At 42.5% G+C, this 23,418-nt stretch overlaps 1 protein-coding gene across 2 annotated transcripts in view; it reads left to right on the top strand.

Annotated features, from left to right (window-relative positions):
* LOC310993034 (serine/threonine-protein phosphatase 2A 55 kDa regulatory subunit B beta isoform) overlaps positions 1–23,418 on the top strand; it is a gene marked incomplete at both ends in the record, with an annotated part of 42,264 nt that overhangs the window by 1,815 nt on the left and 17,031 nt on the right. Inside the window, one exon of one of the 2 annotated variants that reach the window (XM_083981287.1) lies at positions 22,261–22,330. The exons of the other annotated variant lie outside the window; for it this stretch is intronic. Within the exon in view, the coding sequence (XP_083837413.1) occupies positions 22,261–22,330 (70 nt within the window). Of the gene's footprint in view, positions 1–22,260; positions 22,331–23,418 lie in introns of those variants that run through there. 2 annotated transcript variants of the gene reach the window in all.

The raw sequence follows: 23,418 nt of genomic DNA on the forward strand, positions 1-23,418 counted from the left end.
AACTCCATCGGCTGACAAGAAGTTACGGTGCGTTCAAGGCAACCCGTAACTTGTGTTTTTCCGACCTGTGAAGTCGTACCAGTTCGATCTGGTACGACTTCACAGGTCGGAAGTTACGAGTGGCCGTTATAGTGACTTTCACAGGTAAGAAAAACACGAGTGGGTTGCCTGGAACGCTACAAAGTCGTAAGTCGTGACTTGAAGCTGTAATTTACGGTTTCAAAAGCCTGCCTGGAACGCAGCATTAGCCAAAATGACCGGATCGCTTACTTCTGCTTTAAACACAAACCTTCACATTTACAACTCCTCTCATATATTTTAGATTTTACCAGCTGGTTTAAAGATACAATTTGATGTGGCATTGGAGTCACGGACTTAGTTAGATCTCTGATTATGTTCCTCAAGCTTTTAGATCATAAACAACTTCACATGAGCTCAGAGATGTTTTAAAGGTGAGGTCAACAAACCATCCTTCTCTCTCTTCCTTCACACTCACTCCCTCTCAGCCCCTCTGCCTGAGATAAGGGAGTGGTATAATAGAGGAAGTGATAGATCAGTAAACATGGAGCTCCAGTGCCGAGCTACACTAATGTGATACGTGATCCTGAGCCGCTCTCTGTGTGGAGAAATATGAAACGGTTGTACACGGAAAGAGAGAGTGAGAGATGTTGAATCTCATGTGCTGGAGGCCAGCGGGTTGTGATGACACAGCAGATGACCTTGGAAACATGATGTGTAAAGAGGACACAGGTCATCTCTGCACACAATCTCAGCCTTGTGAATACAAGAACAAGAATAGAATTGATTGAACGTCTATTCACATGGCTAGAAGCTCGTGCCTCAGTGGTTGTTTACATGTGTGTGTGTGTGCACTTCCTGTCGTGACCTTGTTATTGCCTCCTGCCCTTCCGTTAGACCTGCTGGTCTTGAGGAGGCTGGTCAGTGCTCCTCTCAAGCCCCCTCCTCTCCTCTCCTCTCTTCAACATCTCCCAGCATTCATGTCTGCTCCAGCTGAGCAGAGTTCACCCCAGGGAAGATGAGTGTGCAGTTACCATGTTAGTGGAAAATACATTATATAAGCCCTGTGCTGGACCATAGTGTGTGTGTATGTGTGTTTTCTTTGTTTATCTGGGCCATTGTGAAGAGTTGTGTGCCAGCATCACTTGGATTCACCTGGGTCCAGTCTCAGAGGGGTACACAGCCAGCTTTTGACCGCCTGAGTCTTTTAAATGTGTGTGTGTGTGTGTGTGTATTTGGGCTCCTGAGTGAGTTTGCATGTGTCTCCATGTGGCTTTTCTATATTTTATTTATTTTCAGTTATTTTGTCCCCTGGGGTTCTCTTTTCTCTCTTTTCACATCAGTCTGTCAGTTCTGGTGTGATGGATTAAGTCTTAAAGGTTTCTGATTTGTGTGTGTGCGTGTGTGCGTGCGTGCACTCTGCTGTCTTGTGTTTGAGTCAGGGAAAAATGTGCGTCCCCAACTGACACCTTGCCACATCTCACACTGCCATCAATCAGCAGAGCCAGGCCTGCCTCCTTGCTGTAGTGTCTGAGGGAAACTCTGTGATACATTATTTGTTGAGTGAGACAGAAAAAAAGCAGAATAGAGCAGCGAATATTCAAAATAAGATTTCTGTCACGAAAGTCCTTGTGATTAATGGCTAAAGTTGACATTTGTCATGTGTTGTGGCATGTGTGTGTGTATCTGTCTATGTGTATCTGAGCAATTTGCGAGTGTTTTATTTATAGGAAGAGCAGTGAGCTTCTCATGGCAGTGCCTGAGGGGGGCTGGAGTCAGAGTTTTGTGGGTGAGGAACACAGCCTATGCTGGTGTGTGTATATGTGCCCTTATCATACATCCCACAGTGTTGTTGTTATCCTGACAGACACCCACTTCACAGCTCAGAACACACTCTGCGTAGTTGTCCCGTCCTTGCATGCCGCTGGGGACAAACACCCTACATTACATACCCACTCACATAAGGCATCCGCACACTCGTACACGTGACTGTTCAGTCTAGTCTGGTCAGCTTTTCCTAGCAGAGGGTGAAAAGACAGGGGAACAAAGGGCTGCTAAAAAGGAAACCACAGAGAACGGGATGAGAAGAGATGAGAAGTGGTAGTTCTGAGAGACCACTTTGTGTCTCTTGAAGTATTTCAGGTTGTCACTGTAGCCTAAAGTCCAGTTCTGTCCACTCACGAGCAGCTACTGCTTCATATTTCAAACTGTCAAACTGTCTTCAAAGGGGGAGTCTACTCCATCAATTTAGTGGTGCACTTACATGGAGTGGATTAAAAATACATGGTGAAAATTACACAAGTATACCAACGCAGTCTCTATCTAGTGTTAGGTCAGGCTTCAAAAACACTGGATCCTACATTTCCCACATAAAAACACACAAAAAAGCAGCCTTTGCCATCTCTATTCCCACGCTGACAACATACAACATCATTAGGATCATTTTCTACAAGAAGCTGTAGAGAATACCACACAACTGTTTTCAAACAGTTGGCTATTAAACTGCACCTGCTCTGTTAAGCCAGTGAAGTGCCCCTTTAAAGACGAATACACATGCACAAGCTCCTCTGACAACAAACATCTGCTCTGCTGAAGTGCACCAGAGCGAGACACTTTTCATGCTTGCTTCAGGTGTTCTGCAACAGCAGACCCTGTGGTGGGATTTGTAAGAAAAAAAAACAAATGGAAGGAGAAAAAAGAGAATTAGAAAACAGGAGATTTGTTTCTGTTTTTAGAAAAGATCGATTGAAGGAGTATTACTGTGACATTCATTTATAAGTGACTTTTCTACTCTTCTTTCTGCAATCTATTTCTGTTTGCAGGAGAGAAATGATGAATAGACTGTAAAGGAGTTTAAGTGTGTTGGTTGGTCTTGTAACATAGTGAACTTTAAAGCTGCATTAAGTCAAGATTATAAACGAAGGATCAAATGACTATGGGTAATGTCAAAAGTGTAACTTGTAGTGATGGATCCACAGTGAATGATCTGACAGTTACACTGGACTCTATGGAGCAATTTAACCATCTTTTTTTCTCATTGTTTAGATTTTTATGACTCTACTATTTTGGTTCCATCAGTGTCATTTCCTGCAGACGGATGTTTGTTTCTGATAAAAACCATTGTATCCTAATCCTACCTGCCCAGCCCCATAAAACAAAAAGACAAAATTAGACACCAGCTGGAAACAAAGTGGAGCGTTTCGAGCCAAACGCTATTCTCATGATAATGTTGCCCCATTTCTCAAAATTTTGCCACATCAGCTTTGTGTTTACTACTTCATGTGACGGCCTGCAAGGGGTCAAAAAATACATTTATTAAGAATTTATGAATTTATTTCATGTTTTAACCAAGTGATACACAGGTCCATTACACTGAGGAATGCAAAAAAAGAAGTCACATTTATCATTAATGATGGGTAAATTATGTGGAAGGTTATGTTATGTGTAATGTATAAATACATACAAGTATTAGTTCATTTCCTGGCATTTTAAAGCAGAAGTGAGTGATCCGGTCGTTTTCGCTAATGCTGCGTTCCAGGCAGGCTTTTGAAATCGTAAATTACAGCTTCAAGTCACAACTTACGACTTTGTAGCGTTCCAGGCAACCCACTCGTGTTTTTCCGACCTGTTTTACCGGTGAAAGTCACTATAACGGCCACTCGTAACTTCCGACCGGTGAACTCGTACCAGATCGAACTGGTACCACTTCACGGTCGGAAAAATACGAGTTTCCTTGAACGCACCATAACAGTCCTCGTTGCTACGTCACCACATTCACGGCGTTCCTTGGCTGCACACACAGCCCTGCATGCCGTTCTCTCTCCTCATTGGATAAAAACTGTAGGATACGATAAATGTTTTCTTTTCGGCTCAGAGCAGAGCAGAGGGACTGACAGACCCGTGTTTCAGTCCAAACACTCTATGTAAGTGATTGCTGTCGGAAGATATAACTATTTAAGACTTATATTAACACAAATATATCACTCACTTCTGCTTTAATTCTACTGCATTGCTACATGACAATAATAAGTGTGATGAAAAAGACCAGGTGACCAAATGTTCATAGTGATGAAGTACGTAGCTGGCTATGCAATAATCATTTTTTCAGACTGAAATGAAATGAAGGAAACAAAATGGGAGCCTGGAGGGAAGTCAACATAAAAGCTGGTGTTGTGCATTTTAAAGTGGTGACTGAGCACCAGTATTGGATAGTGGGTTAAAGTGTGCCCTCTGAGTCCCACCAGGTGGATCTCGGGAGTCTGTGGGAACTAAAATGAACGTGACATACTCTTCAACAGTGAGACGAACACACCATAACATATCAGTTGCTTTCTCGCTCAGCACCCATCTGCAGTTTCCCTTTACCGCAAACACTTCCTGCCAGGTCTCTACAGTGAGTCTTCATGAAAACAAGGAAAGAAGAGCGCAATCACAGTATCACTGAGACTCCCTTCACTCTTCCAGCCTCACAGGAGGTAGTGTATCATTACAGCAAACACAGTGATGCAAGTATCTTTCTTCCTTCTTCATCGCAGTTTCACAACATGTAGAACAAGTGCAAATGTTTCACCTCTGGCCTGTAAAGTAACAGTGTGCTCTAGTGTTTTGAACCCTCTGTGTTATACAGCATCGACTGAACCCCTGTTGGGAGCTATAGAGCCAGACAAAGAGGCTCCTTATCGAGCTGGACTGCTGGGCTTTTGCGCTGGCTGGCAGGCTGCAGCATAGAAGCACAGCCACTATTGGGATTGGGGGTATATATATAGAACAACAGGATGGGCTTCCTCTTTCTTTCAGGCTCCCTCTCCACCCAGCTGTCTCTGTGGTTGGATAAAAGCTCCTGATGGGTTGAGTGAGACTGGTTACTGCAAACAAAATCACATCGCTGCAATAAAGTTAATTCATCAAACCCTGACGTTTGGCAAAGTCCCTACTACATCCTGTATTTTTTGGCTTTTCAAAATGATATTAAATCATTGTCAGGGGAGAACAAATGTAGTAATGTGGTAATTTTTGTATTACAACACAAAGTATTCACCATGCCCAGGTGATTCACAAGGATATGAAGCTTCTCTTGTTTGTTTTGCAGCGTTCTTTCGTTGTCTGAAGTTCGACTGGAAGAATAGACAGGCTTAGATGAAACTTTAATGAGGTGGTGCAGCAGTGGAGAAGAGGATAGATATGAAGCTGAGGGGAAGAACAAATCGTATAATAATAAAAACAAAGTGTTACAGCAACTGTAGTCATTTGAAACAATGCAGCAGAAAGAAAAACAAATTCACCAATAGATTTTTGGCTTCAGGCAAATAAACTAACAGTGTGTACACTGCAACTGTGTTTGAATTATACTTTGTGTTGCCCAGTTTAGTTCCCCAGCAAGGGATTGTGTGCCCCCAGTCGGTACCTTTGATATCGGGGAGTATATGGAAAGAAAAAAAAATAGAAATTATGACTTGTATACTGCATGCTGCGTGCGTGGACAGTGCATAAAAGTCCTAAGCAGACAAGCAAGCAGAGAAATTGAAATAGCGACAAGCAATGGATAAAATATAAATATTTTTCCACTCTGAGTGGCAGCACAAATACAGACTGGATCAAACCACTGACAAACCGAAAAATACGTCCAGAAAAATCCTGATCACAATACGTGCTTTTCATTTTATCTACTTCTAAATAATAAACACTGTTACAGCCGCTATAATCAACTTTTTTAGATCAACAATGGATCAAATGACTGTGTGTATGTGAAAGGAGACGCTCGTAGGGACGAACCCACTGAGTGTAATCACCAGGCTCAGCTGCACACAGTTTAAAGTGTCTTTTATCTCATTGTTGAGAATTTTCCGGCCTGCAACTTTCTGTTTTGGTTCAGTCTCAGTCATCAATCGTTTTCAGACACAGCAGGCAGCGGCCCAGCAGCAAACGACAGACAAAGTTAGAAACTAGGAGGAAAAACAGCAAAATGTTGAGCTAGATTTGCCAGTAAGCCAGACACACAACTCCAAATGAATGTTAATGCAGCTCTGTGACTGCTAGATGTGTAAATAAGCAACGTGTGGCTCACAAGTTAATTAAGCCTCCAAGTGGGTAAAAATCAGTTTATGTGTCTGTTTAGAAATTCAATTAACACAGTTGGAACATGATCTGTGGTGTAATTCACATCAAACAAACAAGACCAGACACAGTTCTGTACTAGGTATACCATGAAAGGTTGAAGTAGTCCCATCCATTACACTGTTTGTAATAATTACACGTATGCCAAACTACAGTATAATGCCCCTCTAAGTCAAGTGGTACAAACAGAGGTGAGAGATAACAGTCATCTATTCAACAGATCAAGAGCCACAGGGGTTTACCTCAGCTTGCTGTAAAAACCCGACCATACCCACAGAAACAATATGGCTGTGATCCAATCAGAGCTCACTTTAGATGCCCTTTATAGTCTCCCAGCATATAGTTTTTCCAATAGCCCTCTGAAAATAGCCACCTTTGTTGCAGACTCATCACAGTTCTGTTTGTATTGAAAAAAGCCAGAGTAATCTGGTCGATATAGAGCAGGAATCAAAACCAAAACATAGTCTGAGCTGATGACTATAGATAGAAAGCTCTCTGTGAGGTGTTTGGTGTGTTTTCTGTCAGCACCCTGGACAGAGTATGGCAGTGTGTATGTGTGTCTGTGTGTATGGTCCAGGTATTACTGGGGACCTTCATCTGTTTACACATTGTGGGGACTTCTCTTCCTAATGGGAACAAAAAGCATGTCCCAAAAACCTAAATCATTAAAGTCTAAGACATGTTTTAAGGTTATAGGGTAATGTTAGGTTTAAGTCAGGGTAAGGCTTGTAGTAGTTAAGGTTAGAGAAAGTCTCTAGGAAATGAATGTAAGTCATGAGAATAATGTGTAGGCCTCTGTGTGTGTGTGTGTTTGTGTGAGAGAGAGATGAAGAGAGAGAGGGAGAGGTACTTAATCACTCCTGCTGTACTGTAGTGAAGGCTTTCACTGTTCTGTCTGAATGGTGCTCTACACACGAGACATGGCACTGGATAAATAATGTAGCCTAATGCTACTGTATGAGGCAGCAGAGACAGCAGCAGTACATGAAGTACCAGCCTGTCTCTCATTCCTGTCTCTTTTTCACTCTCTCTGCCGCCCCACTGCCTGCACACACGTACTAAACGCACAACCCTATGAATGGATAGATAGCACATGATGAGTTATATATCAGCGAAGCAATTCTCCCACCATCTGTTTCCATCTTTTTATACTTTTTGTATATCTCGAGTTCAGACTTACAATAGTCGTAATTAGTGAAAAACAGCATCTGTATGCAGCTCATAGCACTGAATCATACAGCAAGACACACCTTATTTATAGCTGTTCCCGGGAAAGGAAGCTGGTGGAGTTTCCCTGTGTGAACCTTATTAGTCATCAGCTATGCCCATTTAAGCCAGTAAAACACTCCATAATATACTCCTAGGATTTAGGAAGTAGTGCTGACACACAAAACAATACAAGCTCATATCAGCAGTCATACAGATGCATCACATATACACAAATTATACTGTAGAGTGCCTTTCTTTTATCCAAGCCTCTCTATTACCTATAAAATGCATGTATTATTAACCAGAAAATTATTGCTGACTTGTCTGTACCTTCTGTTTTGTTCTAAAAAAGAGTTAAAATTCAAACTCTTACTTGATTTGAAACAAACCCCTTTGAGCTGTTAATTGACAAACACCATATGGCTAGTTTTGGATGAAATTATCTTCTAGTCCTTGTTTTACAGCCAGTTACATTAAGTCCTATCTATGAACAAGTAAAATTGCAGTGATTTCATATCTGCTAAATGTTCAAAAGTCTGTGGTGCTGTGTGTATTCCAGATACACGCAACCATTATTATTTTTTTAGCGACACTAGTGATAGGTTATTGTTACAGGCAATGTTCCACCAGTATTTCAACATCTACAGGATGGATGAGCTTGATGTATGACTCCAACATTCATGTCTCCTCTAGAGCAAACTGCATTCACTTCCAGTCTAACACACTGCTTGTGGCCAAATGCGTATACAGGTAGTATCATTCCTTTCTTTAGTTGTACTTGTATTTATAATTCTAAACTAAACTAAAGAGGTGAACATAATAAACTTGCACAAGCATTTGTCAAAGCCAGTAAGCATGTTAGGGTGCTGATGCTACAATCAGCATTGTGGCTAAGTGCAGCCTCAAAGAGCCATTAGCATATTTATAATCTCCAGTCTTGTTATTGTTTTATCTGTTTGAGTGACTTTGCTTTATCTGAATTAGATTTTCTCCTCTTTGTTAATTAAATTGTTTTGGCAAAGAGCCCTGTTGTCCAGCTTTGCCTCACTGGAACCTCACCGGATTTTTAAATCCCACCACTGACACCATTAACCACATTCTGGATTCACTTCCCCCCTCCTCCAGTGGGATTATGCAGACGTGACAGAGTGAGACCCAGTGGGATCAGAACTTGTTATCTCATTTGCTCGACATATTCACAGGCAGGCTCAAGAGACAAAGGATCCCGGACTGATTTCAGTAGGACAGGAACTCCCACATTAAAGATTTACATAAAATGAAACCCTGTGATTTTATCTACCTGGGTGGGTTTAAATCTACCTGTCAAGCCCAATCAACCTCAACATTCATTATTCTAAAAGTGGCTCAAGATCTACAAGATCTACCACAAGAAAAGATTGCTATATATTACAATCTCGATGATAGCATATGAAATTGTATGTATTTTAATTGGGTACTCTACTCACTGTACAGATGTTATTGTATTTAGGAGTTTTTACAAATGCCTGCCTTGCTCCCATGTTGTTTACCATTGTCTGTGCCCAGGGACAGCAGATGAAAATTATCTTACAGCTAAATCTGGCACAATGTATGTATTGAGCATTGTCCCTGTTAAATAAACAAATACAAAAATAAACACACTGCAGTTCAGATGCAACTAGACAAAATACAAGCAAATTGAGACAAAATCTTAGCACACAAACTAATAGACAAACATACTGCAAGTAGCACGGATGACAACGGAAATCTGAATCTGGGACACGGTTCTTGTCCAATGCTTTCTGACATTTGGAGAAATTGAAGTTGGCTACTCTTCAGTGGTGTTGGAAAATAATCAATTTGGTTGTGCTGTGTATGTTTGCACATGTGTTGTATCAATGTTGTGAAGATGTATTCTTAATTTGGCAATTTGCATGTGTTTTCTTACATTTTCTTGGGGTTACTAAATGTATGTATGTGGAAAGATGGGATCACAATAGTAGTTGTTTCTGTAGTGTATTGCAACTGGCAGTGGCTGAAACAGTGTTAGTGGCTGTGCTAATGCAAGCTTGGCTCACTGGTCTGACAATGTTTTGGTGACGGGTGAAAGAGCAGAGTCGATCAAAATGATTATTTTTCATCGACGTGCATCAAAACCGGCAGCTGGGATCAGAGTGGTTAGCACTGTTTGCATATTTTATTTGTTTGTTGTTTCTTAGCTTGCAAATGGAAGTGGCTGGTACCATGTTACTGGCTGTGCTAATTCAAACTCTGACAAGGTATTGTAGTAGAGTACATCCAAACAATTATATTTTGAAATGTGTGTGTCTTTTGCACAGGGGTATGACAAGATCAACACCTTAATTGGAGCATCTACATGCATGACAGTGATGAAGATTTTCGACATGAGAGAATATGAGTCCATAGAAAGTCTTTACAACAACGCAATAGTGAAACAAGCTAAGAAAACCTCTGTTTTCAGAATAGAAACTTCTCCCATCAGGGAGAAGATTTTGAATACCAAAATGTAGATTAAAGCGCTGGAAGATATAATAAATTCGTTCCAACCTCCATTAAGCTGCTATACAATGATAAACACTAGTGCAATAGAGCAATGTGCAATCCTTACTTGAAAACAAGAAAACCCCCAAAAGCTTGTTGTATGTTTTGTGCTGTCAGCTTGGATATTTTCTATGTGATGTTGTTGGTCTGTGTTGTTTCTGTTTTTAGAGATTATGTTTTTATTGTGTGTAATAATGTATTTTTAATACTATGACACAATGAACTGCAGCACTGTGCCCAAGACATATTTCCCTTAAAAGGACAATAAAGTTCACTTGGCTTCATTCATTCAAGGTTGCCCGCCCCTCATGTCAAGCTGACTGGACTGGTTCCTTCGGTATGTGACATATGAAACTCTGTCTGAAGTCTGTCTGAATCTGTTTTTATGAGACAATCATTGTTTCACTGCAGTTCTAGTATGAAACTACTCAGTCATGGCGCGGCCGATTTTACTCATGATATGTCTCATATTATATAGAAAACAGCATGGACATTTTTAAAGGTTAAAAACTTGGTTTTCATTGAAAAGGTTCTCAAACTGCATATCCTTTAATCCAACTAATCCAGCTTTTACAAAGAGAAAAACTGTATCTGGAAGATTGTCCTGATTAAATGATGTATTAATTTATCTGCAAAAACATAATATGAATAATGTTAACTTAAAGGTCCAGATGGAAAGTGCTCAACTGAAATTGAATATTTTTAAAGGATGAAAAAAAAATATTGTATTGTATTGTATAGCTGTACAATAAACAATATTTTCATTCAATATTTAGCCTGATATTCAGATACAGTTACTCCCAGACTTCTAAGGCAGTGTTCCCATTTTGTTATATGCAAGCTTTGTTCAGTTTGTTCTCAACCTTGGCTCTCAGTGATTAGCTCACATTGATCTGACCAAATGGCTCTGTGACCCACCTAGCATAAAATGTGTCTGGAGGCCTGGCGTGTGACAAAGTGCAATGCTGAGCCTAAATTAAATTTCCCACCAGCAGCCAATTTAACGCTTGGAAATCACTAACAGTAAATGTTTCTGAGGGCCAAGACCTGAGATGACCAGACCCAGATTGTGAGAGGTGGTCAGTTTTTTTCTTCTTTTTTTCTTTAGTTTGTAATGACCTACACATTGCTTTATACAGGATCTGCCCAAAGTGACATTGAGCTGAACTAGTTTTGCTGAAGCCACTTTGGCAAAACTGTAGTTGCAAATAACGCAGCTCAGGAGAGCAGCAACATTACAGTGATTTAGATGGCTGCAGACAGTGGGGTGTATTTCATTGAGCCCATCTGGCCTGTTTGAAAGTGTTGCTGAGTCTAAGAGAGGCGGTCAGGTGGTGGAATACAGAGAGTGATGGATGGGGTGATGGATGCAGGGGGTGGGGGGGGGGGCGATGAGAGTGCAGATTTGGGGGGAAAAGGAGCTCTTTTCCAGCAGAGCTGAATCTCGGGCTTGGCTGCGGCACACTGCTCTGCCTGTTTTCATACCAAGCACTCAGCTCTGGCTCCCAACCAGCTTCAACTCAACCAGTGTTTCTGATCCCCCAAACCCACCCGTTCACTCTCTTTCTCTCTCCTTCCCTGATGATTTGGCTCGCCCGTCTCTCCCCCCTCTTCATCTTCCTGACTCTCATTCACTTTCACTTTTCCTTTGGCTCGCTCCTTTCAGTTTTTATCTCACCTTCACTTTCTCTTTCTCCGCTCCTGTCGGGCCTTTTCTCCTGCCTTCCGGTAGTACAGAGGGGTATGGGATATGGCCTCCAGGTTGCCATGGTGACGCTTTGTGTCCTGATGCCATTAGTATTGACGGTGTGCAGCTAGGCCAAGCTGTCCTGGCACAGTCGCTGTTTACTGTTTACCCCAAACTTAAACCATTCACTGTTTGATTTGTGTGTGACTTTGCATATATATGTGTGTGTGTGTGTGTGTGTCTGTGACATCACAATTAAGACAGCCTGATTGTTACTGTTTTACACTCAGATCGGTATAACAATGAATGAATAAGCAACATATAGAGAAAGTGTTTAATTTGTGATGAAAAAGCTCTTAGTGTGAAGCAGCAGGGTCTGATTCCAGGAGCTGGACTTGCACCAGGGAGAGGCTTGGCACAGGGGAAATGGCTGTTTCACGAAGAAACATCCCCTCTGTCTCCCTGCTCACTGTATGATTACTGAAGCGTGTCTGTAGAGCACAACTCTAGCTCGACTCCTCGTCTCGCTCCTTCCCTCTTCTGGTTGCTTCAGTGGCTCATCTGTTTGAGGAGACGGACGCCCCCCCCTCAGCTCCACTTCCCTCAGAAAACCCTCCGATATTTCTGTGTGTGTGTTTGCGTGTGTGCCTGCAGATGACCTCATACATCTGTGCTGAGTACTCGAATCAGAGGGCTGCTCCCATGTCTCCACCTCTCGCAGGCTGTTCATCTCAGAGCTCTCTTGCAGGCCCTCAGCTGGCAGGTTGTGGCCTCTGTGCTGCCAGAGTAATTAGTTCTGCTTGGTGTCTGCAGCCAGGGGTGGACAAAATATGGATCCCATATTGACGCTGTCACATCACATGCAGGGACCGCACGTCCACGATGCTCACTTTGGACACATGCACTAACACGAGCTTGTTTATACGTAAATAATACGAAATCCTCTTTGCATCGTCCTCTTGTAATCCTTCATGGGATGGAGAAAAAAGACACTTCCTGCATTGACTGAAATGTGAACCCAGCCTCACACACACACACACACACACACACACACACACACACACACACACACACACACACACACACACACACACACACACACACACACACACACACACACACACACACACACACACACTTTGACATTCCATTAGCGTCCAACTGATACGATAGCACTGATACTGAAAACAGCTGATATTTGTTTACCACAGAAGAATCCATATTTATGTACAGTATGTGTGTGGTGCATTATGTAAAAATAAACTACATAAAGGTACGTAAAGGTTTCAGAAACTGCTTCCTTTTTTGTAAACAATATATCTTTGTATGTAACTATGCATGTGTGATCTCTTGTTTTTCTTTAGAGGCATTCCAGACATTTAGAAGTGAATTGATGGTAGAGAAGGAAATTAGAAAGGAGAGAGCATGGGAAAGATACTCAATAAATATTCCCAAGAGTTGTTGTTATAGCTCCACCTGGCCATAGGCCACAGAGATTTTCTAAAGCCAATTCAAAACAAGTGATAGAGGTCAAAGTTCAAGCAAAGCCAATATGAAGCTTCAGCAGTCTTTTCTGAACAAAATGTATTTTAACCCCCAGGCTTGTATTGTGAAATCAGCTCTTTATGGTTCATCAGACAGTGTTTGCTTGTTGAGCTACTGCAGGGGGAAAATAATGCTAATAAGGAACTTTGTACTAAAAGGTATGCAACCTTTGATGATAGCTACTTGCCCTGGCTAACTCAGGCTGCGGGAGCCTCGTACCATCTTTAGCTGAACTTCGCAATGCATTTGTTACACAAGGGTGAGGTCTTTGTCCTCCATCTCCATCTGGAAGAATCATAATGTGGGCATACAGCAAACGAAAAACCCTATATGGGTACACACATGAGAATTGTTTTGAGATAGGCTTTTATATTTGGTTTGTCAGTTAAGGATCATGTGTATATTTGCCCCAACTCTTTCATTACCAAAAATAAGGGATCCTTGCCAAAAAAATATTTGCCTTTGTCATATCAATATTATGTCAATATTCAGTGTTGATGTGCCTTTAACTTACACTGACCCTCACTGCCTTAGTTTTCTCTAACAACAGCATGTAATATTTACTTTTGCCAGATGGTGGTGCTCTTAGATCAGGTGTAATATGTGCTGAAGCACTTGGCACATGGCAAGTCAAGCTCTATTTCCTCTCTATATGAATGTATACTTTGTGATAGATAGATAGATAGATAGATAGATAGATAGATAGATAGATAGATAGATAGATAGATAGATAGATAGATAGATAGATAGATAGATAGATAGATAGATAGATAGATAGATAGATAGATAGATAGATAGGACATTAGAGCACATTAAATATTTACACTTTAATATACTTTCATTGTTTAATTTTACCTGTGTATCATTTCTCATTAAGCGCAGAAAGTGTTTTTGACAGCCAGCCAGCATGATAAACAGACAGATGGACAGACCACTTTCGCCAGCCAGTCTGCTCACACTCTGCTATGACAGAAACGGTGAGTCCCTGAGGCTACTTCGCAACAGAGATCCCTCATGCCAGATCAATAAATTGAGCAATAAAAATTAAGCCCTGCTCAAATGAGAAACTGGCTGTTTGGGCCCATCGACGTGATTGTATTAAAACAAGTGGTGTGAATTTATTGTCACAGTGGTAGTGTCTGATCCCACCTTAACCACGTCTTCAAGTGTGTGTGTGGGTGTTTGTGTGTGCCTACTTGATGGAGAAGTGTGGACGGACAGCTTGCCACCCTGTGGGCACCGCGGCTACAGTCTATCTGTGATCCACGCTGGCAGCTGCTCTGCCAAATGGGATTTTCCTGGAGATTACAGCCTCTAAGTGTGACACGCTTGCATGTGTTTGTCTTTGTTGTTGACGGAGTGAGTGTGTGTGTGTGTGTGGACTATAGTAATAAAGCTGTGTGTGCTTTTTGTCTGTGTTTAAGTGTGTGTGAGTGTGTGATGGGGGGGTTGTCTTGAGCCGAGGTGCACAGAGAACATGTTCTGTTGTCACATGGGGCGCGTTGAAACATGACTGTATGGCTGCAGGGAACCCTCTCTGGCAAGCTGCACTGAGGGAAAGGGAGGGAACGTGTTCAGATTCGGGGTCAGGCGTTTTCCACACTGCTTCCATTCTCATTAGCAACATTAACTCCCTGAATAGACACTGGCTGCCTGATCTACCTAGACATGGGTGGTTTTATTGTCCCTCTGCTGTTTAATGTTTATGTTTAAGTTTAATACTGATTAAGGCGCCACACTGTATTACCGTCATGTTCTTCTACAGTGGATGTGCAACAAATGGTTATTTTCATTGATGTGGTGATTACAGCTGAAACAGGTCACAGGTTAAATGAATAATTATTTAAGCAAAACCACCAAATACTTCCTGGTTTAAGCCTCTCATATTTTACCTTTGGGCCATTGATGGGACAAAATGAGATATGTGCTTAATGAAGCTGAAAATTGTGTTTTTTTTTTTTTTTTTTTTTTTACTATTTCCTGACATTTAAAAGTCTTAAATGATTATGTGAGTTATCAAGAAAATACTCGGTAGATTCATCAAAATGAAAATAATCAGTGACTTGTTTAGTGCATAAAATGTTAAAAGATGGTGATATGCTCAATCGTATTTATCCAGAGCACAAACTGAATGTCTTGGTTTGACAGTCTAAAACCTAAACAATTTCCATTTCCTATCAAAAAGGAATGAGATTCCGATTAATATCAAAATAGGCTATTAATGATCTGTAAATGAAAACTATTGTTTAACAATCTTTCCCTCTGAGAAATTTGATTTTTTTTAAATCATGTGTACAGCCCTGACAACGAGAAAGTTAAATATTTAAAAGGAAACATATAGGCTACTCTTACCTGTAATTGGTAATTTGCCCGCTAAGCTTCAAATTTGATCTGATAATGTGTCTTTTGGAGCTGGTGCATTCACACTGATAATGGCACTTAATGCCATCTCTTTGGGCTCACTGAGTCTTTGCCAACATTTTATGTAAATGAAGGGAAGAAAATTCTTCTGTTTGTTCCAGTTAAATTATCATATGTGCTGATGTAATGTCCTCAGAGTTGTTTCATTTTTACGTTCACTGGTTTAGTGCTTGTACAGTACTGCTCCAGAGCTGGCCTCATCGCCATATATGAATTCCATTTTTAGGGTGGATTTTCCCTTTAACCCACTTCAGAGTCATTTTCTGTTTGCCTCAGCGTCTGCTCTGTGAAGAGCTGTCCACGGTGCTGAACATAAGCTGTGCATGGGTCTCTGGTCATGTATGGGGAGGTGGCTCTGTAGTCACTCACTAACCTGCTTAACCTACTTTCCACATGCCGGTCTTTCATCTGTCCACAGAGAGGAAAGTGCTGTAGGATAAATATAGCATACTTAACAGCACACACGCTGTCAATCTAAGCTTTCTCAGCAACACAACTGGTACTGGTGCTTTGTTGTTTCCCTGTATCCTTTCTCTTAATGCACTGCTGATCATTTCCACTAATGAAATACAGCCTCACTCCGAACATGAACTCCCCATGTTCGGCCCATTAACCCAACTGGTAGAAAACGTGTTGGGACGTGCTTGAACCTTTATTAAGATGAATGTGACCAAAATAATGACATTTTGAGATCTTAATTGTCCAATTGTGTAGACAGCTGTTGTGCTGCATTGCAATGCCAATGCAATTGCAGTTTCCTAGCAACCAGAGAGGTACAATGCAATGATTTTCTGTTAAGTGGCATCATTTACTCTCGGCGAGAAAAGCCTGTATATTCACGCAAACAAATCCAAATCCACAATGTGTGCTTGCGTCTTCACCTTTAGGCTACTGCTTGTGTCGAATAACTGCAACAGAAAAAAACAAAAAACAATTGCGAGTGTGTACGTGTGTATCGTAGGTGCCAGCGTAGCTATGCAGACGTCCATACGGGTCATGTGTGCATCTGTATACCCTCGAGGTGTGGTCGAGGCAATGGAAAAGCTGTGTTTACCGTGAACAGAGTCATTTCAGTTGATTAATTTTCACCTAAAATGCTCCGTCCTGTGCTAATCATTGTACATGCGTTATTTTCAATTAATTCATTATCAAGGGAGGCAGAGAGGGGGGAGGTTGGGGGAGGGGAAAGGGGAGTCGGGGGAAACAGAAAATCCAATCCTGCTGGTCTGAAGACTCTGTGCAATGGAGCATTAGTCTCATCCTGATGTAATTGGAATGACACCAAGAGTAAAGCCTGCTGATTTAGGGACAGCCTCTGGGCTTGATTTAATGCCCTCTACCAAAACTATACATTCATCTTTTTATCTTTCTGCTTGTCTCTCCCAGGCGCTCCGTTCTTCTCCGTATCCCTCCCCCACCCTGTCTCGCGCTCCATTCAGTCTCTACTGCCATGCATCTCCATCTGTGCTCTATTACCAGAACAGTGGCCATGTTTTATTATTTTTAAAGCCAGAAGGTTATAAACTCCCAGCAGAGTGCATTTCTCAGCATTTTACTAACTCCTTATGGCATTTAGACACTTGAATGGCTGCGTTATACTCTTGCAGAGGTTATGTTTTAAAACTGAATAAATATGTCCGGAGGAGAGTGCAAAGAAAGAATAAGCAGGTGTATCCAGGCCAGGGTGCTGCTGCATCCCTAGTGTTTAATGCTGCTCAGTCCCCTGACAGATGGACTGCCAGGGCAATCCTATTACCCCCATGTGTTTAGCTGCTCTTAATGCCAGGTTGGGTTACATGGCTGATGGAAGGCAATGCATGTTTGGAGGGAGAATCTCATGCTACTGAATGATGATCATCCTGATTTGTTTGATAACACGGAGAAGATCTAAACCCAGTGAACAGGCAGTTGAAATTATGAGCATGACGACTCTGTAGCTCAGCTGGTGCTGTCTGATACAGCTCGTCTCACTGAGGGATGTCATATTAAATCAGCTCAACTGCTAAATAGGCTTTACTGTATATATTTCACACACTGGTTTCATCCTTGTCAAGCAAAGATGAAGAAAGTGATTTTTAAGTTGTGTTGGTATGTTTTATTATGTCTTTCACTGCCTTCGACCCTCTAGTCTCAAAATGTCAAAACGTCTTTTTCATAAAACGCTGGTGGTACTGAACCGCTGACACAGCAAATTATGGATTTTTTGTGAACCACAGCGTGTCTTGAAAATAACAATGGATGACATATCTAACTGAGACACTCAGTGACCGTACAACAAACCTCGACACAGATGAAGTGAAAGATTGCAGCAGGTTGAATCATAATACCAATTTTTACACTTCTGTTACTGAAACCACTGTGTTCTTCAGTCAAAGTATTTCACATTTTATCAAGCGTCAAGTGAATCTGATATAGTTTGACAACACTATGATGTGTAAACTGCGTTTGTCTTCTGTCAGATATTCTTCTATATCGTTTATATTGTGATAGCTGTTCTTTTTAATCTCTTGCTGCGTTAAACCATTGTGTCAGAAGTTGTGAGTTGGTTAAACAAGAATAACTAGTGGCAAGTTTTATGGATGACAATGTCATAATTAGTCCAACAAGTATGAGATGGATAGCTGTGAAAATTTATGCAGATATCAATTGTCATAAGAGGATGAATCTTAATGAATTTGGTGTTTCCCTGACATTTCTGCCACTACTGCCTTATGGTTGAAATGGGGGCATTAAAGTGGCAGTATGTTAACGGGTTAAACTTGAGAAACTACATATACCTCATATCAACATGTTAGCATTGATATTGTGGGCATGTAATAGGCCTGAACGATAATTTGGTATTGATCGATAGACGCGTGGTACGATAAAAAACACAGTTTCCCTTCCTTTTTCATTATAGCGTATCATGTAGCTTAAAAGGATAGTTCAGCTTTTTTGAAGTGGGGCTGTATGAGCTACAGACACAGGCAGTAAACGGTTGTCAATGAGGGACAATTAATCAGCGTATTTTCGCCACCTATAGAGAAGTCCTGTCTCAAAAAAATACACCAGTTCAAGAATACGATAGAAAGAAAAAAAAATTACAATGTAAGCATACTTCATGTGAATGAAAAACAATTGACATTCAAACCGCTACTTGGTTTTATATCCTCATTCTGAAATATTTGTGATCATGGATGTGCTCTTTTTTTTTTACTGTTTTATCCCAACACTTAGAGGAAATCATTATATGCATATTGCAGAACCAGTGTTCATGTACAATGGTAGTGACATACTATTATGTCTCAAGATCCATGATTATAAATTAAACTTGAGCAGGCATATTGTTTCATTTATGCTCAGTGTATTGAAGATATGATTTTTGGAATTGTTTTGATGGAATTATTGCACAACAATAAGTTTTATTTAGTTGTTCCATTATTTTTTTCAAATTATTACCAACAATTTAAGTATATTTTGGATTGATCTATGAAAACCTCACATTCATTGTATTAACTGGATGAAAACAATCAATATCTTAGCCTATTTAAACCAGGCATTATCCAGTGGTCAATATTTAGTATTGACTGCAGTCCTGAGATATGAGAAAATTGCTGTGAAGGCGGAGTATAACTGTGCCGTGCAGCTGCAGTGTTGTTAAATATCTATACTATGTGTGTGCAAGCACGTGCTCATGTATGTTGCTTGGTATGCAGACAGCGTCTTTGTTGCCTGTGGCCCCACACCAGCTTCCCCAGGTCAAGCAATTACTACACATCAAGGAAAGCAATTGGGCATGACTAAAATATCATTGCCATGTGATTGTGTCCCTATGTTTGGTGCTGCTAGAGCCCAATTTAACCCACTTTGTCCATACGATCGAGGAGAATTGAGGACACGCTCTCCAACTCTGGTGGCCCCTAGAGCATTTCCTGCAAGTCTGACACACAGCAGCTGGGCTAGAGAGTAGAGACGCGCTGTCACTGGTCTCCCTTACCCAATGGAGTGGGAGATGGGAAGTAATGAACAAGAGGAGTGAGGTAGCAGAGGAGAACAAGTGGCAGGAGCATTAAATGAGCCGTCTGTGCAGAAACTTGCGCAAAGGCTCGGAGAAATGTGTGTGTTTCGACCTGGGATCTTTTCTTAGGTCATGTGACTTTGCATGCTAAACTGGTTTCCAATCAGTGTTGTTGCTTTGCGGTGATTTCTCTGTGGCCCTGGAGCCAGTGTGGGCACGGTTTGGAGACTGAGAGAGGGGGGAATTGAGAGAGTGAAATGGAAGGGGGATAAAGGGAAAGGAGATTGGCATATATGCACAGGAACGGGACCGAGTCTGGGAGGGAGCGGGTGAATGTTATTAGAGAGGTAGCATTGATCCCAGGCCCTGGCTCAGAGATCCATCCTCCACGTATTCCTTCATTATACAGTCAAATATGTCTGTGCCTTTAACTGCCACTCCTGCCCTTCATCTGCGTGTCTCGCTGCCTCATAATCCCCCACCACCTCACCTCCCAACAAAATCTGACATCATCCATGTGGCCTCATTCTTATACATCCATTGTTTCACTGATTTCATTTCAATTTCATTCACTCGGCTGCTCAGCTGTAACTTAGCCAGTATCTCTGCGGGAGAACAACGCTGTGTATTTCTTTTGTCCTCCTAGACCCTGTTTAAATATTGACAGAGATGGGAAACATTGCTGACCACTCAGTCAGATCAGAGAGGGTCAAGGATGGCAGAGTTTCTCTGCAGATTTCATTAGGGGAGCAGAGGACTGTAAATATGGAAGCATGTGAATCACAGGCCTTTGCCGACGCTCCAGCAGCCTTCATTATCCCCCTGCATGGATAATGCCCTGTAATGTATTCCGATGGAGATGGAGGTTGGAGGTTGATGGGGTGTAAAATAGCATGTGTAGGAAGGCCCTGTTTTTTTTTTTTCTTCTACGAGCAGCCTGCCTCTCTCACAGCCAGATCCCCATTAGTACAGGAGTAGAGGATTGGGTGTGCAAATGGTCGCGTGGATTAGAGAGCTAATGCATTTAGGAGAGGGGGCTCCACAATCTCTTTATTACTCCTGCCCATGTGAGTTGAGGCCCGTGCAGGGGAGATACCCAGTCCCTTTGTGGAACCAGAGAGATTTAGGGTAAAGTGAGTAGATAAGGGCGGGCATGCACTGCCAGCACACGCGCACACACACACTCACTCATCAAAGATTATGGTCTGACCAGAAGAAGGCTCGTTGTGTGTGATGTTATTAAACTCAGCATGGAAATGAGATCTTTCCAGAAAGAGGCGCAGACAGCGGCCCTACTAATCTAATTAATCAGCGTCTGGGTTTTTGTCGTTTTCTTCTTCCGTCTCTCTCGGCCCTCTCTGTTGCTCTCTCCTCTCTCCAGTCTCCTCCTTCACTCCTCCACGCATCCCTCCCTCCCTCCGCCTCGCCTCTCCTCTTTGTGGCCTCCTGGTAATCTCTGAATCTGAACTTCATGCTCACACTCTGTAAGTGGACAGAAATGTGCCATGTCATGCGCTCTCTAAGACACATCTTATAAAGCTCCTCTTGTCCTCTCCTGAATAGCTGCTGTTAGGGAAAACTGGGTCCACATGCAAGAGAGAGGGGGGGAGCACAGACGGAAGACTTGGTGCTAAAATGTGCTGTGACAATAATGTGCAGTGTGGGTGTCTCAGTCTGCAGCAGGGTGAAGGCATGGTGTTGCAGGATCTAGCAGGCTTAAGAGGCAACCTGCTACCTTGGCCATAAGGCAACTGTCGGCTTCACACGCACCGACCTGGTTGGTGGTCACCAGGCTGTGAGTGAACAGATTTTGAACTCTTCCTCTGCTGGTGGTCACGCTGCTGCTGGTTTTTAAAGAGCCAGCCGCCGGCCAGCATGGGAGGGGCCCGCCTCCCCCTCCTCCTCTTCCTCCTCCTCTGCTGAAGCGCAGCAGCAGCGGCAGCAGCACAGTGGGTAACTACAGCACAGCTCTGCGCTATCCGGCACAGTGAGTCAGCTGAGCTGCCGGGCGGGATCACACAGGCGCCGGCTCGCGCTCCGATGAATGAATGAATGAATGAAGTGACAGAAAGGAAGGGAAAAGAGAAAAAGAAGAGGGGACACTTCAGAGGATCTGGAGACAGAAAGGCGAACGCGCAACTCTGGAGAGTCTGACATGGAAATACTGAAGCAAGCTTGTTGACGCATAATCCCGCCCGCCCCGCTGGCACTGGGAGGGGGCAAATCTAGCGTGCCTAAACTCAAATCCTCCAAAAGAGATTTACGGAGTGAAGCTTCTGCGGGTTCGGCCACCTTCGTAGAGACAGCAGCACCTTTCAATCATTTTTTTTCACCGGCTGCACGCGCGTTCCGAAGCGATATAGTGTCATATTTTTTGGGGAGGGGGGAGTTTAGATAATTATCTGAAGCAGAGGACGTAATGCGCTTTAATAATTAGGCTGTTAAAGCCACTGCTGGAATCGGCACTGTGCCTGCGTCGCGGACGGTGGGCTGTTGGATGCTCCCTGAGGCGCGGACAGGACCTGCCTGTACAGCATCACCATCATCATCATCATCATCATCATCAGCAGCAGCAGCGCAGGTATTTGATCGGGATTTGTGTTGATTGCGCCGGAGATCTGGAGCCATGACAGGCCCCCCGCTGGTCCCACAGCCCGCCTGCTGACGGTACCGGGCAGGATGGGAGCAGGTCTGCCGCGTTCAGGATCCCGAACCAGCCGATTTATCAATGGAGGAGGAGAGTGACACCCGGAAAATCAACAACAGCTTCCTTCGCGACCACAACTATGCAACCGAAGGTATTTAAACAGATGATGCTGAGGGGAAAATAAGAGTCATACTAAGCCGTTACTCAGACTATAAGCCCCGCAAATAACCCGAGGCTGTTGCTAGAGGGATGCTAGTATCACAGCAGAGATATGTCACTGTAGGATCATTAAAGGAATCTATCGGGCAAGTGTCACAATAAATACATATCCCTGCCTGGGCTAGACTTGTTTTATTCTGCCTAAACTGGTTCGTTTAAAACCAATATAGCCTAATTGCACTATAAGATGCTACAGGGATATTAAAGACGGATATATGGTCGTTTCACATAAACATTCAGATTAGTGGGTGAGTGTGGTGTCAATAGGAGATGATGAGGTGGCTTCCAGTTATACCTGCTATTCTAGGATGAGCATCCTGACCAAAGGGAATCAGGGCTTAGATCAGTAGGCTATATGGACCACAGGGAGCAAGGGAATAAAGCCTCCATCACAGCTGCTTCAGGGCCTGGGGTCTACAGTGAGCATGTGAGAAAAAAAGCTGTTACAAAATGATGAGAAAGTGTATTTACATCAGTCGGTGTTCACTTGTTGAGAGAATGAGACAGAGGCAGGGACGGTGGCCTAATTTGAGGAGGAGGCAGCACATTGAAATATGGATATCTCTCTCTCTCTCTCTCTGACTCTCTCTCTCTCTCACACACACACACACACACACACACACTCAGAAGCACACACCTCTTTACTGTACATCTACATAACGAAGCATTGAACAATAGCTGTTCCGTGCAGAGCTATAAACGCTGCCCCTGCACACGAGTGTTTCTCCCTCATTGACCACACATGAGCCTCTCGATTATCAGCCTGTTAACTGTTTGATGCCCTAACAGTTCCCTCATGCTCCACCAATCAGCTCCACCTGCCATCCACAAGCTGCTTAGATCACCCATCAACATAAAACACAAAGAGTTATCATTAATCTCATTACCACCTCAGCCCACTTATTATGCAGCTATAGGTTATGGACATTAACTGCTGAAATCAGTAAGACTATAAAGGCATTTGGGGACAGAGAGCCTCTAATTAAAAACAGTAGCAGTTTTGAACATCACTGCACTTTT

The sequence above is a fragment of the Trachurus trachurus genome (genome assembly GCF_905171665.1).
Source record: "Trachurus trachurus genome assembly, chromosome: 10".
Lineage (NCBI taxonomy): Eukaryota > Metazoa > Chordata > Actinopteri > Carangiformes > Carangidae > Trachurus > Trachurus trachurus.